This window comes from Diadema antillarum, unplaced genomic scaffold (assembly GCF_040938485.1).
Source record: "Diadema antillarum isolate AM-2024a unplaced genomic scaffold, OU_Dant_1.0 scf00000138, whole genome shotgun sequence".
In the NCBI taxonomy this organism is placed as follows: domain Eukaryota; kingdom Metazoa; phylum Echinodermata; class Echinoidea; order Diadematoida; family Diadematidae; genus Diadema; species Diadema antillarum.
The window spans coordinates 469,295-488,471 of record NW_027271027.1 but is presented as its reverse complement, the minus strand read 5'-3'; the positions used below and the strand labels follow the sequence as shown (position 1 = coordinate 488,471).

General features: G+C 36.4%; 1 protein-coding gene across 2 annotated transcripts in view; it reads left to right on the top strand.

The window, feature by feature from the left end:
* LOC139721110 (FHF complex subunit HOOK-interacting protein 1B-like) overlaps positions 1–19,177 on the top strand; it is a 47,518-nt gene that overhangs the window by 14,383 nt on the left and 13,958 nt on the right. For both annotated transcript variants that reach the window (XM_071632442.1, XM_071632441.1), the window contains exons 3-5: positions 4,532–4,690; positions 4,998–5,084; positions 6,946–6,990. In XM_071632442.1, the coding sequence (XP_071488543.1) occupies positions 4,532–4,690; positions 4,998–5,084; positions 6,946–6,990 (291 nt within the window). The remainder of the gene's footprint in view (positions 1–4,531; positions 4,691–4,997; positions 5,085–6,945; positions 6,991–19,177) is intronic.

Genomic DNA, 19,177 nt, shown 5'->3' with positions numbered 1-19,177 from the left:
GCGTTTGAGCGCTCCTCTGGCGTGCGTATGGTATGGTATGGTTCGCTTTAGGAGAGTGCTCGACACACCCTATGATGTACAGTTTGTAGATCTTTAAATACAGTTGAACCTCTATTATCCGGCCTCCCTTTATCCGGATCTCTCTATTATCCGGACGCAATCTCGCCGTGATTTTTTTAAAATAATTACGGGAAGAAAGGGGGATTCCCAACTCCTGGAGAACTCCTACCCAAACACACATGAATTACATATTACTTCCAACATGATTAACATACATTGCATCAAATTTCCTTCCAAATTGCTTACCTTCAGACATTTCAACATCCCGAAACATCCTCAAATGTAACAATGAAAAGGTTGCAGTATACACATTACTACATGTGGTACTACAATGGGCTACATCAGTTCATGTGTATGTATATGTACATGTATAAAGCATTGAGTCTCCCGTATCCGGCCAAATCCCTTATCCGGATGAGCCCCGGTCCCGACTTGTCCGGATACGAGAGGTTCAACTGTAGTAGAGTTTTGTTACAGATATTCACACATGTACAAAATAGTGCACCATACTCAGCTGCAGACCAATCTAATGTAAAGTTACAAAAATTACAATGTACAACATGTACATGGCCAAGCCCTGGAATTGAACTGGGGTGAGTGGTGACTTGCTTGGCCCAGGCCTTTTGAGTACATGGGGTCTTTATGTCCTGTTTTATAACTTTATAGTCATACAAATTCTACATCAGACAATGTTTGCTTGCATATTGTAGGTCATATTGGAAATCATATTCCTTGGGAAGCCAACACTGCCTGTTATGAAAACAAATCTAGGATTTCACTGTTAGCAGCAGCTGCTCACACTTGTACACTTCCTATCACATTCAGCACACTTGTGTACCCTGGTACATCTACGGAACTCGGACTGATAATGTTACTCAAATCTAATCTGGGTACCTCAAAGAGAAGTTTGCAAGCTCTGGTACAAGCTTGTACCTGTTCTTTTTACATGTGTAAATGTTACTTGACATGTACAGTGTATGTGCTCATTGGAGTGTCGGATACAGCACAATGTACAGTTGTACTTGAACTGTAAAAGTGGAAATTTTTGTGTACCGCTATTTTTTTTTTTCCTCAGGTGTGGAAAATGAATTTTGCAGGTTTTTTGTTAATTCTTAAATGTGTATTATTATGTCTGTGGGTGTACAATGCACAACTACAACTGTAGGCCTTCACATCTCCATTCCTCAGAAAGTTTACACCAGTTGCACTATAAGATGCAGTTGCCTACTGTATACTTTGTACTTGGTGCAAACGTGTACAGGTCTATGTGCAATATACATGGTCTCTTGCCTGATACAACGTACACACCATAATTATCACTTACAGATTGTACAACGTATTACATTCTACATACAGTGTGTGTATGTACAAATGTAATTACCTGTCGTAAGCGTGATGCATACACAGTATATGCATACATGTACAGTACACTGTACTCTACATTGTACTACACATCATATTCTTAAACAATTTATCTTATTTGAATGTACCAGTATGGACATTTACAAGGAACATACAGCATGCATTGTATATCATCATGTACAGTGTACTGTATTCTAGTATAAACTTGGCCAAAGTCATTGAATCGCTATCTGTTGCCACTCCTGTCTTTTAACAGTGTTGTCAAAACAAAGGAAGCAGAGCTGGTAATGTAACAGCTCGATGTTGAATTGCTTGGCTGGTTGTGCATACCATTTGGCACACCATTCTAGGAAAGAAATGTCTGTCAGTGCTACCAAGGGAAGCAAAGTGCAAACGTAAATTGACATCACAGATTTAGTTTTAGGATCCTTTGTCTAGACATTCTGAGTTAAAAGCTAACTCAGTGAAAAAAAGAGAGGAAAATGCACTAAACTGTAGTGATCCCCCCCCCCCCATATTTAGATACAGTGTCGAAATCTGCACTTTGACTGAAAGATGTATTGAAAACATTCCTACATGTATTGAAAACATTCCTACATGTATTTGATAAACTGAAATTTGTATTGACAACATGTGATAAAAGTGATACTGATATTACAGTATGTCAGTCCTACTTTTGGGTACTATACAATCCTCATTAAATCGTTTTAGGGGTGTACATTTACCTGTACATACTTTACCTCATCCCATCACTTTGGTCCTCAACTTCTCACAAAATTGTCTTACAATTCCCAGTATGTAAAACATCATACTCATGAACTTCAAATCAAATTTACATGTATTGTTGAATACATACATTAGTGCCACATTTTGTAGTTGCAGAATGAGTCATTGACAATAAAATGTTGTGGTTTTGTTGACTGGCTAGGTTCAGATGTAAAGTGGTTTACACTGCAAATGGAGATTTTGTGTTGTTTTGCAATAAGGAAGAGGGACTCTGCTCATCATGTCTTACATGTGTGTATTTTGCCATAAACATGCATGTTCCTGTGAACATTTACAGTAGAGCAGTCAGAGCAGTTAACATTCCAAGAATCCATCAGCTTTCTCATCAACCAAGTGGTGGTGGATGGGATCTAATGACTGATTGATGGCTATGACAGCACTCTAAGGAAAGCTTGATTTTTATCATCGTTGTCATTCATTGGCAACATGCCTGGCTGTGAACAGATTGAGTGCTGTGACTGGTCACACTCCAGCAGGCAGTAGTGATGCAGAACGTAAATCTCATCAGTTAATTGAGTCTTTTCCTTGCCTACAGTTCGTACAAGGGCCATTCATGAACACTGCCAGTAACGTACATTTGTACACTCAGCACTTCGGTTCAAGTTGCAAGGCATCTGTGAAACTGAAAGCCACCCAAAACAGAGCTAGAAAAATTGCAAACAAGCACAACTTTTCTTACTACACATGAAGACTGCTGTGACATTCTACCAAGAGAACACTTAAAGGGGTATTTCAGGCCATTTGAAAGTGAGTCTGGAAAGAAAGAGTGAAATATGACAAGCACAATGGTAAAAATGTGATCAAAATGGAATCAAAAGTAAGGAAGTTATGAAAGTTCAAAGATATGCTACATCGTGGGTAAACATACTTAAAGAGGGCTGCAGTACATGTATAAACAGGGCTTTGGGTAATCCTATTCACTATAATGCAATGCGATCACAACAGCCCCATGTGAAAGATGTTGTGACAATAGGGACCATCAACGCACAAGGGTTATGCAATCTGTTGTCATTGATAGTTCATTGAGGACATCTGGGACATCTGTGTCCAGTAGTGGACAAAACATACCAGCTGACTTGGTGACAGTGAACAAAGCACCAGGGCTCAATGCTTGATTGTGTGTGTGTGTTTCCTCATATTTATTCCACGATCAAAATTTGATAGAGATAAGATATGTATGTGGCAGGGAATGTTCTTTTAGAATTAAAGCAACACATTAAGCCTACATGACAGCATACGATGATACATGTCCAAGTACGTAAATTGTCACTGGGGCGTCTGTGACCTGATGATCAGATTTGAAAGTAAAAAGAAATCATAATGAAGATGTTAGTATAGTCACTCATGGGACTGTTTCCAAAAATATTCATTATGTTAATTGAAAATGGCTGTCTTGAAACTGCTCTCATTCCATAGACTCCATCTTATGTGAAAATGTATCTGATGTGCAAGGAGCTTCTTTGGGCCTGTGGCTTATATGCAATGTTGTGTATCAGGTGTACCCAAGTAAGGTGCACTGTATGTTCCTTGTTCCTTTACAGTGTAGTTCCTGGATATGTCCACGGTGCTTCCTGTGCATGTAAACCAATATTGTTTTGAGTATTGAATCAGGATATAGGATTGATAGCAGATATCCTTATTGTGGTGATTATTCACACACTTTACTTGATAGGTCTCAGACAATGATGCATTATGCTGCCTGTGAGGAGTGCTTTTATTTCAAGTGGACATCACATGGTTGTGTTGAGAGACTAACGGCTATGATGATGTACAAATCATCAGAAGAACTGATGGTGAAGGTACAGAGTTTTAAACAGCAAGTGTGTGCTGTTGTGTTCAGCTGTATAGCAACATGTATTGCTGATGCTCCAAACAACTGAATGTGAGGTCACAAAAGGGTTTGTGCCAACACAAACTAAATATGTTGTTCAAGATAAAGAGTAAATCATGTCTGTATGTGTACACACAAACAGGTCAACTCTGGACACTTTATTTAACTAGTGCATTGGTTTTGTTTGTTTTGTTTTACCAAAAAGAGATATTTTGGCCAATATATCTGATTTGTTTGATTCCATTCAATCTAAAGTCTTTTAAGGATGCCCATGGACCTGCTTTGCATGAAATGTGATGTATATTAATATTTCGTGTCAAATGATGCAGTGTACATGTACATCAGAGTGGTAAAGCAAGCATTATTTACTCTTTTGTATTTATTGCATGTTGTACATGATACTGTGATCATTCAGGTTTTTGTCCTATTCTTTCTCCATCCCTGTCCCTACCCCTACCCCTCCCACTCTTCCTCTTCCCCCTTCCTCTGCAGGTGTTAGCTGGTGGACTAGGAGCCCTCTACTCTCACTTACCCAGGAAGCTAGACATCACTCCAGATCACTGGCATCGCCTCACTCAGGAAGATGTGTCCAGGATACCAGACCTTGCAATGTTCATCAACTCACTGGAATTCTGTAATGCGGTTGTGCAGGTACAGAAAGGACTGTTTAGTTGTCCTTGTCTTTGTATTGTGTGTGTAGAACTGAGAGTATTAAAGTCCTTGCCAGTTGCTCTGTCAGTGTCAGTGTGTGTTTAATCCCACTTAGAAAAGAGTACGGTGGTTTTGCATTGAACTTTATTTTGTGTTTCACCATCAGTACTGTTGGTGGAATATGTGAATGTCAGTCTAATTGTAATGTGAGCATGCCCAAAAGCATGCTCGAGACAGGCAGCTTCAAAATCAATATATTTTTTTTTGATTTGTTCATATCTATCTGCTATTTTTCTTCCAAACGTAGGTGGCACACCCTCTCATTAGTGATCAGTTGGTTGAGTTCTTCTACAAAGGGTTCCTAGTCCCAGTCATTGGACCAGCGCTCCATCAGGTATGTGATTCTACTCCTTCCTCTCCTATCCCTATGATACTTGTATTTATCCTTTCTATGTATCCTGTGTTTTTATTCAAAAGTTCTGCCCATCATCTTGATTATGAAAAGGAGTTTGATTATAACCCAAGGTTATGACCTACAACCCACAGGCTTGATATGACATTGAAACTAATATTTTATGTTTTGTTCATAGTGTATTTCATCTTGGTTATCTAAACCATAGATATAGACCGTTAACTTGTATATTATCTAATGTATGGAGGTAGTTTTGCCTTTTACACCAGGAAATGCATTTTAAGATTCATTTTTTTTTTTGGGGGGGGGATGTAAGCATAGGAAGATGGCAGATTAGTGGGGAAATATTTTAATGTTCTGCATCATTGCAACATGATATGCATGGCAACAACATCATTATTGCAACTGATTGACAAATTGCCCTACATCGACGGAAGAATTTTCATGAATTTGAATAGCATCATTATTGTTACATGAGAGAAACATACAAGGTATCCAAACAGTCAGAAACTTTGGAAATTGATTCAGTCGTTTGCAACTGGATCTACATGTAGCCACATTCCTTCTGGCCCAAACTGTTCTAATGCACAAAATGAAACAACATGAAAAAAAAAGAACAAGAAGTAAATGACCAATGATCAAAATGGATTTTGTCACTTACCTCTGTATGAGGAGATCTGTGAGCATCTTGTTTGGTAGCCAGCAAAAGGTCAAACAATTCTTCCTTATTACTAATTAATATACAGAAAAAAAGAAAAGTTTCTTGCGTCACACGTAGGCCTCCTGTGGGTACAGCCAGTGAGTCAAGCCATTATTCTTGTTTTCATGCAATGCTCTGATTACTCTGTCATTTTGATGACTATGCACAATAGCGATATGTCCAATTGAATTTTACCTCATTCGAGGATAAAAGAACTTGAAACAGGGAGAAACTGAATGAAAAAAAAAAATCAATTTGCATTGTTTAGATTTTTGTCTTTTTGATTTCAAAGTGCAAAAGTGACTGTATGGAGAGAAAAAAAAAGTTGATACCATAAACACAAGGAAATGACTGGTTTAATGGGTTGGTGTGATGGCATTCAAATTTAATTTTGATGGTCTAGTTATTTTGCTTTCACAATTTTGTTGCTATGAGTTATTGTTGCAGTGTGTCGTAATTATTCAGTAGGAAGCATTAGCATAATTATCTCAGTTTGTGGAAGCACTGTGTGTTACTTCATGTTGTTTAGTACTAGTTTTAAATATGTTCTCTTTTTTGTTGTTGCAATGATGTAAAATAAATACAAGATCTGGATACTAAGCACTTGATTGTTTGACTTTTATATAACATTTTATTGTAATTTGTGTGTTTTTGCATACTAGTGTTGTAGTTTCAGCACAATAACATGTGATTTACAGAAGTTAATCAAACTCTTCTGTAGGCATTGTGTTTTCTTTCCCTCTTATTTCTTTTGAATTGACAGTTCCATTGATAACTCAGTCAGCAAATCATCAACAATATTTATTCAAATAATAATGGGATGTTCAGAGATACACTACTCACAACATGACAAATTCAATAACTCTTTATTAATCATTGACATGTTTACAAAATAATATAAATCATCAGATTTCACAGTAATTCTATAGGTGTGTTTATGTATTTACTATCGTTTAAACACCATTTTTCCGTCATCATGATGATTTATCCCATATCTAGATTGAAAGTCATAAACAAGTATGTGTGATAACTAATTCTAATCTTACAGTGTCTGTAGTCATAAATTTAAGTTATCTATCTAACTAAAGAGGCACATTTATTTCTATTTGTTTGTGTCTAATTCTGCACAACTCTCTCTCCAAGCTCGACCGGGAGGCTATTCTGTTAAGGTCCAACAAAAATCGTCCTGTAAGTCTTATCCGTCTGACCGCTCCTCGGCAGTATTGTCCACTCTGTTCTTTAGCTTCAGACTCTTTTTGCCAAGTTCGATAGAATGTCCAGTTTTTGTTTTGTGTTCCTTTCAGTGCCTTTCTCTCCCATGTTGGTGGCCTGTGTTCTGTTTGTGACTCTTCTTCCTTTCTAACCATCCACCAAAAGCACAAGTCACAAAGAAAAAGAGATAGGGCATCAGTTCGACACCAACAAAGCACCACAGGGCCCAACTTCTTTGGTTTAGTTGACCATTATTTTGGAAAATACTCATTTCTTCTTCTCTAAGTGCACAGTTTACTTTGCATGCAAGCAGTCTACTAGTACTTAGTATATTTCCAGCTCAAAATGTATATTGTGACATTTCAAGCCAGACTAAGTAATAACCATATGCTGATACCGAGAGTAGTTAGAGAAGGCCAAAGGGCAGATGTGTATTTAAAAGTAGCATAGATATACAGTGTATTGAAGTATGTATCTTTGAAGAGTAGAACATTGTAGTAGAGATAAGCTTCATACTACGTCATACAAGGCTTGACTGAATACCTGTTCATTTGTGACTTAGACATGAGAAATTTGTAGTCTTATTTTTTTTCACTTCTTAATTTTTCTGTTTTGTTATATTGTCAACTAGGGGTCAAAGCACATGCACCTTTTGAAATTCACATACACTTGTACATACAGCATGTGGAACAAGTTCCTAATGTGAGAACAGAATTGCTCCTGGAAGACAAAGATATTTTCATTCATCCCCCCCCCCCCCCCCCCCACTTTGGAGGCAAAACTTGATAACTGCTGTTCTTAATCTTGTGTTTCAATTATGTTGATGCAACATGCTGTGATGTATTCTCCTTGAGCTGGCTGCAGACACACAGCAGCAGTGAGACATGTCCAGTGACTGTATACACCGAATATTTCGCAAGGTGTTTATTTTCGCGAGTCAGGTGCTTTTCGCAAAATTAAAGACACACGAAAATATTGACTCTGATCCCGATGTGGATGTGACGTACGCGTGTACATTTCTCCGTTCAGTACACTCCACGATCGCGAATTTAACCACTCGTGAAATCGTCGGGAATTCCCGATTCACGAAAATTTAGACTCGCGAAAATTTAGACTGACGAAATATATGGCGTACCAGGTATACAGTACATGATCTATGTTTTCCGTTTTTTCCTCCTCGTCAACTGAGAGGGTGATAATCTGATGGAATGTTATTGGTCAGCTGACATGAAATCAAATTAGTCATGCTGATCCAGCATTGCTACAGCACAAATACAGATTGCAGCACAGGGAAGGCTGCATTTGATATTGATTTGCTGCAGCTGCATGTATCAAATGGTGGCAAGTTAATAGGCTGGAGATCAAGTGGTGTAACGTATGAAATGAGTATATTGCATACACTGTACATTGTTAGAGTACAAATATGTGACATTGTAATGTCATAAAGCAAGGACAGAGTATTTTGCATACCTTTGAAATAGATGCACATGCACACACACACACACACACACACACACACACAAACAGAAAAGAGTAAACTTTCTGTCACTCTATATGGACTTTTGCTCATTCAAGATGTCATAAAAATTTGATGTGGATAATGTGTAATTTCCACCAACTGAGGTGCCAAGACAACCCAGGAATGAAATACCATAAAACTAAATTCATGATTTAAGGTCTGAGTGATTTTGTAAACTGTCGCCGCTAATCACTTCTACTCATAAATTGTTTTTTAAAGTACAACTTGTAATATCTTCTATGTGCTGTCCCTTGCGTGTGTTAGCCAGTGGAGCTAACATTTTGCTCATTTCAACTTTGCATCATACCTGCTTACATTTTGTACATTTCCACTTCTAGTAGAGCACACAACTTTCGACCACCCATAAATACTGTTTGTTACTCCTCCATCAAAGTTTGAATAGTGTGACTTTGGGTAAATAAATAATGGGCATTTACACCACTTCATCACTGCTGGAACGGTATTTGTCCTGTGAGTCGATTAGACTGCTTGTCACGCAGCTGGTGCGGCTAGGTTGACATGAAACTTGTACGCATCCACAGACGGGATTTCTAACTGCTTGCCCTTCAACAGCAATTATGATTAGTACACACCATTGGACTTTGTGATCAGGAGGGGAGTTGGCTGAATAATTCTACCCACAGATTGTTTGAGCTGATTAAAGGTGATGCAGTAAAAGCATAAAATTCCTGTTAGTTGAGGGAGGAAATGTGTTTGCAAGAGCAATTTTGATGTAGTCTCTTGCAACTCTGGCCCTCTAAAATGGGACCATTCTATGGGAGGATGATGGTGCGTGCACTTTATATAACCCATGCAAGAATCTTTCTCAGTATTCTCAGGAAATTCTATGTGATAATGACACTGAAAGTACTGGTATTATTACAACCTCTTTTCATTAATATTCAAATAAATGCAAATTATCTTGTACCTTGTATCATTGGATTGTTTCATTATTCTTTTTAATATAGACATTATTTGTTTTTTCTGTTGGCTTTGTAAACATGCCTTTAATGTAGCATATTCTTTTCATCTTAATAGCACTTTCTACCCAGACTAAAATCTGAGCGTATTGAGAAGTGAAGTTGTTCTAATATTCAAAATATAAACTGTGTACAGTGTACATGCAAATGTGGCGTAAGGAAGATTGCAATGAAACTTAAAACCTGCTGTTACTGCTGAAACAGTGATTGGTGCATTTTGTAGTGCTGAAACCAGAGTATCTCTTCAGTGTTCATTAATACTGAAACCAGTATAAAACTATACAAAGTTGTAAGTGAACCATTTCAGTATTTACAAACTGGAAGAAACAAACTGTGTTATGTGTTTATATGGATTTGAAGGAACCAAAAATATGAACACATATTATGTTTAATATATGGAACAAATGTAGCAAATAATGTCTTCAGTGCTACCACTAAGTACTTTGTATGGTATTTGTTTTGTGAAATTGGATTGTCCAACATTACCCTACAGGAAGAATCCATTTAATGGAAACTCGCATTACACTCAATTTTGGTGAACATTGGTAAATGTTGTAGATGGAAGCAGTTTGCCTGTTGTCAAGACTCTTCTTCACACCTTCCAGTTTTCCTAGTAAAACAAGTCACATGTGTTTACAGGCATCTATTGTATGTTTTTACCATCTGGCATTTATAGGGCGTTTTCTGGAAGTCACTTGATAGGTCAGGAGTGGAGTTTGTAAGTGAATGATGTTTTAGCACTTTCCTCTCCCCCCCCCCCCCCCCTTTTTTAAATCTTTTATATCATGACATGGTTTAGAGGTCATACAGTAGAATTTGGAAGCTTACAATGTAGTGACTGGATAGCAGTATGCAGACAGGCTGTGGTAAATAGTGGAGTAGAACTGTCTTGTGAAGTGTCTTTGCTATACAACTAAATACACTGTGAGCATACTGTTATTATGATCTCTTAACTGTAGCACACACACATACACACCAAAAAAAAAAAAAACATAAAAAACACACACACAAAAACAAACAAACAAACAAACTAGAGATACCTGCAACACTACATGCACATTGACATAATGCAGATGAGGACTGGTATGGGAAAGAACATTTAGAATGTTCCATCTGAACGGTTTGAAATGCTTTTCAAGGACTCTTAAACTCTCCAAAATAGAAACACAAAGTCCTGAGGTTAGAACATTCTGTGTATTAAATTTCCAACAGCAAAAAGCATTGTCTGTTTTTTTTTCTTATGGGTTAGTCAAAGTACTCTGCAATTGTATACCTTTAATTTGAATATACCTCTGAATACAAAGTAGGTTTTTCTGTTTGTTTGTTTGTTTATTTTTGTAGCATCACAAACATGACCATAGCATGCATAGGGCATCTTTTGTGTCTCGTGCAGAAAGTGCATTCCCAGATTTGCATTCTCAAATTTGTTGCATGTTGCCAAAATAAATAACATTTTCTTGTGCACAGGAAGTCATTAAATGCTCAGATTTTAGCATATTACAAAATGTGAAAATTCATTATGTCAAGTGCGCTAACAATATTATAAATGATCTATTGTTCAGTACCATTTAATGTTGGCATGGTTTTCTTCTCCTGTGGGAGAAAGCAGTAAATGATTCACGATCATGTGATCATGTTTATTATTTGACTAACCCATTATTTTAATGTTAACAGACTATTAAAACCCATAGCATAGAGCATATCATTTATACTAATGTTTACAATTCAAGCCATGCAATTTAATACAGATCATGAGACTAAAGATATGCGGAATAACATTGGTTCTGGGTTTACATGGTAGTCCATTGATTTAATTGATCATGAAATATGCTTTCTTCCCTCAGGCAAAGAGACACACTGCAAAATCTCACGCCCACAAATTGCTGTTTTCTGACCTTGGCATCTCTGTATTGATCCTATGCCATTTTTTTGCCTCAGCCACGAAGTGTCGCCAGAGTCATTATTTCTGTTTGGTTTCAGCACTATCAAAAGCCTCTAAATCGCTGTTTATACACTCCTGTATTAAACTAATTATAATTGTTAACATGCTTTATCAATTTACTCAATCTCATTTCTAATTTTTGTTGATGTTGTATACGTACATTATGCTGTTTTTTATTAAATATTTTCCATATTAATGCGCTTAGAAACATCAATATCAAGCGCTATTAAAGTGTTATTTATTGTTATTGTTATTATTCATTTATTATCATATTTTTTTTGAATATGAAAAGTAATATTTTTGTCAGTAATTTTCTTTATATGCTTTTTGATTTTGTGCAGATGCAATGAATTCTTCCAGTTCTACCTTTATCTTTCTCCAGGATAGGATTCACAGTAAAATTTAAAGTTGCCAGTGTTGTGAGGACAAAATAATCCATGGGTTAGATTTTAAGCCTCTTAGATTTTGATAGTAAGGATTTCACTAGAAGAACTGGAGTTGAGTGAAAGTACAGTAGTAACTGAGATTAAAGACCTTGTCAAAGAAAATGGACAGGTGATGACAAGAAATCAGAGACGTTTGAAAATCATTCATCACACTTGGCTCCTTCAGGACAAAAACAGCTCTTTATGTACCGTTTTATTGCAGAATAGTTATACAGCATGCATAGCTAATTCTGCCTTTAATCCATTAGCTATAGCCTAGGTGTACGGTAGTGGATTGATAAACAGTGCTGTGTATTCAATGCACATAATACTATATTCCGTGTAGAGCAAAATATGATTCTAAAGTGCCTTATAATCTGTACTTCCTGACAATGCACTGTGGTACATTTGTACACTGGATTTCAGTGCATATTTGGCTCTACCAGCGATAATCTGACATATGTATGCATTTTAACTGATGCTATTGACATATATCATTTCTCTGTAAATTTACAGCTGATTAGATGGCCTGGTTTGTCAGTATGGCATTAATTTTTCAGGTACCTCTGCCGTATCTGTTCTCTTGTAAAACATAGTGTTTACATGTAGGTATTCCTGTTCAGAAGTGGTCAGTATAGTCCCATAGTGCTTGAAAATTGTCGCACAGTATGAAAAACTTGTTATCATCAAACATTGAATCGAATAAAGGTATTGTTTACCATTGGGAGCAATGATGTTCGAGTAATCACACGTGTTGCGTATGCGTACATGTGTAGGTCAGTTGTATCACAAAACATCCTACCATATCAAAATTTTGCATAAAAAGCCTAAAATGCAAGGAGGTATTACTATTTTTCTCACTGATCCATAGCTGTAGATGGTTTATTCTGGAGGCAATTTTCTTATAACTATTATTCACATAAAATAATTTACATTGATTATACTGATGAATGTTTTTATGTTGGTTGTTTCTATCCCTGACTCACATTTTAGAACTATTTTGAAACACTAAAGCTGGGTTTTTGTTTCATGTGCAAATGGTAAATAATGCCTTTAAGTTGTTGGCTCATGTGGTAATTATACTGTCTTCTTTCTACCAGCTTCTAGCTAGAAGTATGCTGGAAACTGATGTCAACTTTTTACCTTTTTTGTAACTTGACATGGCTTACAGTGGATTTTCAGTGGAATTACAATTCAGATCCCAGAAAATGAGAATAGGTGGTATAAAGAGATACAGGTAGAGGTAGATATCTTGTTGATGTGATATTTTACCATTGATAAGATGGGATTTAGAACTGCAGCTTGTTGATCAGTTGCATGCACACCCACACAGATTTTGAAGTGTGTTAATGTAGCTCGACTATTAAAAGTCTGTACCAATGTACATGTATCTCACGTTGTGTCAGAGGAGTCATGGACATGAATGCTGTTCCACAGAGAATCATAAGCTGACTGCACACAAAGTATTCATGTCTGTTTCTTTTTAAGTATACCCGTTCTCAACGACAAGCCTTTCAATACCTCACAGATTGCTATCTAAAGGTAACAGCTGGTGAAAATCAACTACTGTAGTATTGAACTCTCTTCCATTTTGCAAGGTAAAAATAATAGCAAACTGTTGTTTGTACAAACAAACACAAGCCTAGTATATTATAAATTTATATGAAAATTAAAATGCAAATTTGAGAATGATTCCTAGGACAAAAGACATATTTCTTTGATTTTTGTCATACCCATGGCAACCAGATATAAAAGCAATCTTATGTCACTCATACACATTTATCTCCCTATTATGAATATTACACAACTGCTCAAAAGTGGCAGCTTTCTCAAGAGTTCATTAAAAAATATAAGTAGTAGTGATGTTATATCCACATATCCATTCTTTGCTCTTCTCATGAATGGGCAAGGAAAGAAATGCAGCTCTATGACATGGCCAAACATTGTAGTTTCCCTGTTATTCTAATCAATTATACATCAATATCTTTGAATATGCAGGGCATTGTAAAGTTCATGCCAAAAGTGGGCAGATGCAATTTTCATTCCACTGAAGAGAACTCTCATAATTTTTAGGTGCAAGTCAGGACAAATCTGTGCCAATCTCCACAGGGTTATTGGCATCAACAGCTTCATCATCGAGCCTTCGGCAGCGGGGCGGCTCTCCTTGGAAGGAAGATGCAATAACAGGAAGGCCAGCACATTGGCTGGTATTCCCACTTGAGTGAAATGGAAATGAATTTCAGGCCTGCCTGCAAGGCAAAAACAAGTCCTCTGTTGTCGTGTTTCATCAGAGTGCTGAATCAAATTGAAGAATAGTCGAGTATACTGTAGTTTTATCTTTTTTACGTGCTTTCTGTAGCATTGTACAGAAAAACAAAAGTTATCAAACACCCCCCCCAAAAAAAAAACCTTTTTCTCAGTGTAGACTGTCATTATTCAACACTTTTACAGTACTGTAGATTCACTTTCACATGACGCTGTTTTCATGTAATAGTATGTCCATGGTGTAGTGTCTGCCACTTAAACTTGAACATACTTGTAGTTGGAAATGTTATATGTAGGATGACAGTTGGTAAATTTCCAGGGCTAACTGATGTACATACAATTACATATAGTCTTCATTCAAGGACAGGGAGAGTATTGGCATGATCACAATAACTCAAGGTGCCTTTGCATTCAGGTTGCCAAGGAGATACAATGTAGTTCGAATGTGTGTGTGGTGCTTTGACATTGATACAACTATAGTATTAGACAGTAATGGTAATCATATATGAGTGTTGGCCCCACCTACAGATATTTGTGTCATGCCAGTCATGCCTGGTATCTATTTTGTGTACATCCCTTGCCATCTGTACACACAAGGTGGTCTTCCCTACAGTAGGTTTAAGTGTCAGTGACCCCGCTGTCTGTTACAGCAGTGTCATATTCAACAGCAAGAATGTAACTGTACTGCAGCTTGCAATGTAAACTTGTATATCAAATACTAAAGATTTGGTTCTTATTAGCTTTTTGTTCATTTGTTTTCTTATATTATTTTTCTTTAAATAGTATCCATCTTTTACTAAATATTGTGAGATATTTTACAGCAGTGGAGAAGTTGCAGTGCAGCTTGAAATCTGGATTTCAGTAGTTACTTATTTCTGCTTATAAGAGCTCATCAACCCTCAGCAATTTTTTTCACTAGCATGGCTTTTTATACAACATAAAAAGAGAGACAAGAATATTTTGGTAATTGTACGCTACTCATGACTGAAAGATGCTCCTTTACCCCATCACATTGAAACTGTGTTCCTCCACTCTACCAATCAGCATTTAGTAGCAAAGTAATATGATTATATCATGATTTAGGGCCAATAGAGTACCTTGTCAAAAAGTGCACATTTATTTCATTTTTTTCTTTTTGATAGGCCACTGCTGTGACAATTGATAGGAAGTCTTCTAGCGAAGGTGCACCAGTACACTTACGGCAGGAACAGTTTGAGTCCTTTTGCACAGTGTGCGATGCATGATGTTATTGATACAAAGACCATCAGCAATGTACAGGAAATCAAGTCGGGACATCTAGAGACCATCAGATGCACTTGACTTGAGTTTTCAGAGTGCATTGTAGCCACCAGTGTGAATAGTTTTCCCATCACGACACAGCAGCTGTTAGATATGATAATTATGTTAACAGACCCCGATACATCAATGTTTTATCATTTTCTTTCCTCTCTCTCTCTCTCTCTTTGTGTAGGTTTTGTCTCTCTGTTCCTGCTTTATTTGTGTGCTATGTATATCATAATTTTTCTTCTAATGGGATTTTGGGTCACATGTCTGTTTGTTCCTAATTTGGGATCAGTCACAGATGATGTAACTAACGGATGCATGTATCAAAGCCACCATACTCTCATGCGTTATCATAGATCTGTGTTTTCGTTGTCATTTGTAATGTGTACCCGCTTCCATTCATTCACCGTGCTCACTCAGCCAATTCATGCACATTGTTTGTATCTACCACCATATATAGACAATGAGTATAGACAATGAATAAACACAACAAACAATCATTTAAACCTTAGGTGCTGCAAAACTGACCTTGTGTTTTGTTGCAGCCGCTGTAATATTGTATCCCATTCACGTATAGAATAGTTAAAACCCTGTAAATGAAATGAAATGAAATTGAGAGCCAGTAGAATAGCGAGCCTATTTAGAGTGCATCTTTTTGAATGTACAATCGTATCTACATACGTATGTAGTTTAAACCAGCTACTGGTAAAGGGATGTCAAGTGCTTTTTGACACATTATCTGCAATTTTTTTTTTCTGTTACAGTATGAAATTGTCAAAGAAAGGAAACACTAGGAACTCATAGTCTCTACATTTCTACTGCATTGATCCTCTTTTATCTCTTTCTTTCCTTTGCTTCTGTCTTAATATGTTATAAATTTGTTGTGCACTTGGAAGTCAATGTAATAACAGTAATGAGGAGAATGGTGCTGATTTTAATCAATAATAATGGTGATAATAATGATAAAAATCATACGACTAGAGTGGATATTTTAGTTTCATGTCACATAAGATGCACAGAGATTTCCACACAAATTAAATTTCTATTTTTACAGTACTGGCAATAATGATGATAATAATGATGAAAAAGAAATATGATGATTACTGGTATAATTGAAATATGCCCACAATGGGGTGCTCTGCAAATAATGCACTCCCTGAGTTTATGATGTACATGTAAGGCAGGCAAATATTTTAAATATTTCTGTTGTGTTACAGAAGAATCTCAAGGTTCTGACAGTGATACAGTAAACAGGGTACAATTGGAATGGAGGGGTTAGGGAGAGACGTGATGTGGATACAATGTCTGCTCTTTCTGTGCAGAATGCACATTTTTAAATGCAAGTCCATAATTCAACTCTATTCCATCCTGCTTAGGACACTGCCCTTTTCAGATACAATATGTTATAGTACATTCTTATCTTCATGTAATTCACAGTTGTCATGAAAGCTACATGTAGAAATACCTCTGGTCTGAAAAGAAATTCCATGTTACTAATACTCAATAGTAGAATAGTTTTTAAAGACATTGCTGACTTTATGGGTATATAATTTTCTCTTTTTTTATGGACTCAAAAATGATATGAGCATGGTGTCACTTACATCGTTTCCCTGTCATAGCACATCAAGCACCATGGTATTTTCACTAACATCACATCCAGTGTTTTATGCTTTCACATGGTATGAATGTGTCATCACATGCCGCCCATGTAGTTCCAGCTAATGCACTAGAGTTTAAAACATCCTTACAATGATTGTATGTACATACGCTGCTCACAGTGTATTCATAGTTTGCAGAGAATCAGCTTCAGTGCTTACATTACAATGTACATTTGATTTTCTCTTTGTTTGATGCATCTACTAATCATTTGAGTAGCAAGAAATCTAACAACCTAACAGTGCACTAACCAGTTAATGATGCACTTCCTAACTTTATCTGAAATGTTTCAGTGTTTCAATATTGCTACATATTATGCAATGCACAAATGTTGATATTATGAAAGAATGTATGTATGAGCAGAAAAAATAAAACTCAAATGTGTTATTTTCAAGTTTGCTCATTTCTGGGCCCTTGCTTTCAAAGGTAGAAAAGTCATGTCCGTCAACTACTGGAATTATGATTGAAGCAGTGTACCAACAGCAATGATGCATTCAAATGATTTCATTCAGCTGCAGTATTTGTATTGTTGAAAAAAAAAGTACTGCTTGCACCCTGTATGATTCATTAAAAAAAAAAAACTAGACGAGATTCAAGCTAGATTTGCTCTTGCAGCTGTTCATTGATTTTTCAGTGAATTATCTGTCTTTATCATTGAAAGACAATAGTTATCTGATGTATGCATTTTCACAGACATGTCTCTGAGCACCTGTGTAAATTGATTGTCAAAAAATAGATGAATAAAATGTAAAGAGTCTCTTTTATAGAAGATTAAGGGGACTAAACATGTACCTCACCTCAGTTTACATGTTGTACCTTGTAGTGAAGCATTATCAAAGCCAGTTGCTATATGGTTAAGTGTATGTTGCTTGAAAAATTTTCAAATTTACAACTTTAAAAAGTTAAAGTGTCTGTTTTGTGGAAATTTTAAAACACAAGCTCTTATATATACTTTGACACTTGGGAAAGGGCTATTTTATTTTGTATTATTTAAGAATTTCTCTGGAGAAAATAGGTTGACAAATTGTGAGTGTAGGCCAATATTTGATGTAGATATTCCTTAAATAAGGACTGTGCACCATTTGAACTTATACATTCACACTCCATATGAAGGGACTGCTGGAATTTTGTCAGACATCTTTACTGTACCACTATTTTTCTTCTGGGAAAGAAGTTATACCAGAATCAAAGATAAATCACTATGGAATTTAGCTCCAGTAAACAAACTGATATTAAGCCCATGCCTAAAGTCAGGTTGTAATTGAGTCTAATAATACAGCTTCATTTGGCAGTGCCCTAAAAATATAATTGATTACAGAGTTTACTAAACTGAAGCTTCTGTCTAAAGATGATGATGAAATATTAATGTAGTATGTGTGCTGTGAATGTGTCATGGCTGCTTTAATGATGAGATTATGAATGATAGTGAGCAGGTGCAAGATTATGAGATGACCACATCTTTAGAATCGACATCATATCTCCAGCAACAACCTTTATATTTTAGGCAAAAAGATGAATATATTCATTTCTATTCATATGCATGTACACATATTCCTGTAGTTTCCTCCAAATGGTTTGTTGTTAGATCTGTCTGAAAACTGACAAATAGCTCAACTTCAAAATTAAAGAAAGAATGTACTTTTCCCATAATTCTCCCAATAGTCTAGATCAGTGTATAGTGAAAAGACAACCATGATATGCATATTTTCACCAACTGTATGTTTTGCTTTAAAATATGGTTCTGACCATTGTTTGTTCAGTTTTCAATGAGTAATCAAAGTAAATGTACGGTAGTATGCAGTTGGTGTATCATCAAACTGAGGTGAGCTACATATCCTTGCTAAGCTATAACCTAGCTGAACTGAATCTTTTCTTGTCAATGGCAGTGTCATTCCAGCCCATTGCAATACACTTTTAATTTCATATTCATCATAATTGTCACTATGAATGGATATCCCCATCAAATCAGAGTGGGAAGAAATATCTTTGTGATGGGTAAACTCCAGACATTGATGTAGGTGTATGATATATTTATACACTGGTCGCAGTGTTCCTCGGTTGGGACATTATGTGTACGTTGAAGCTTTGATGA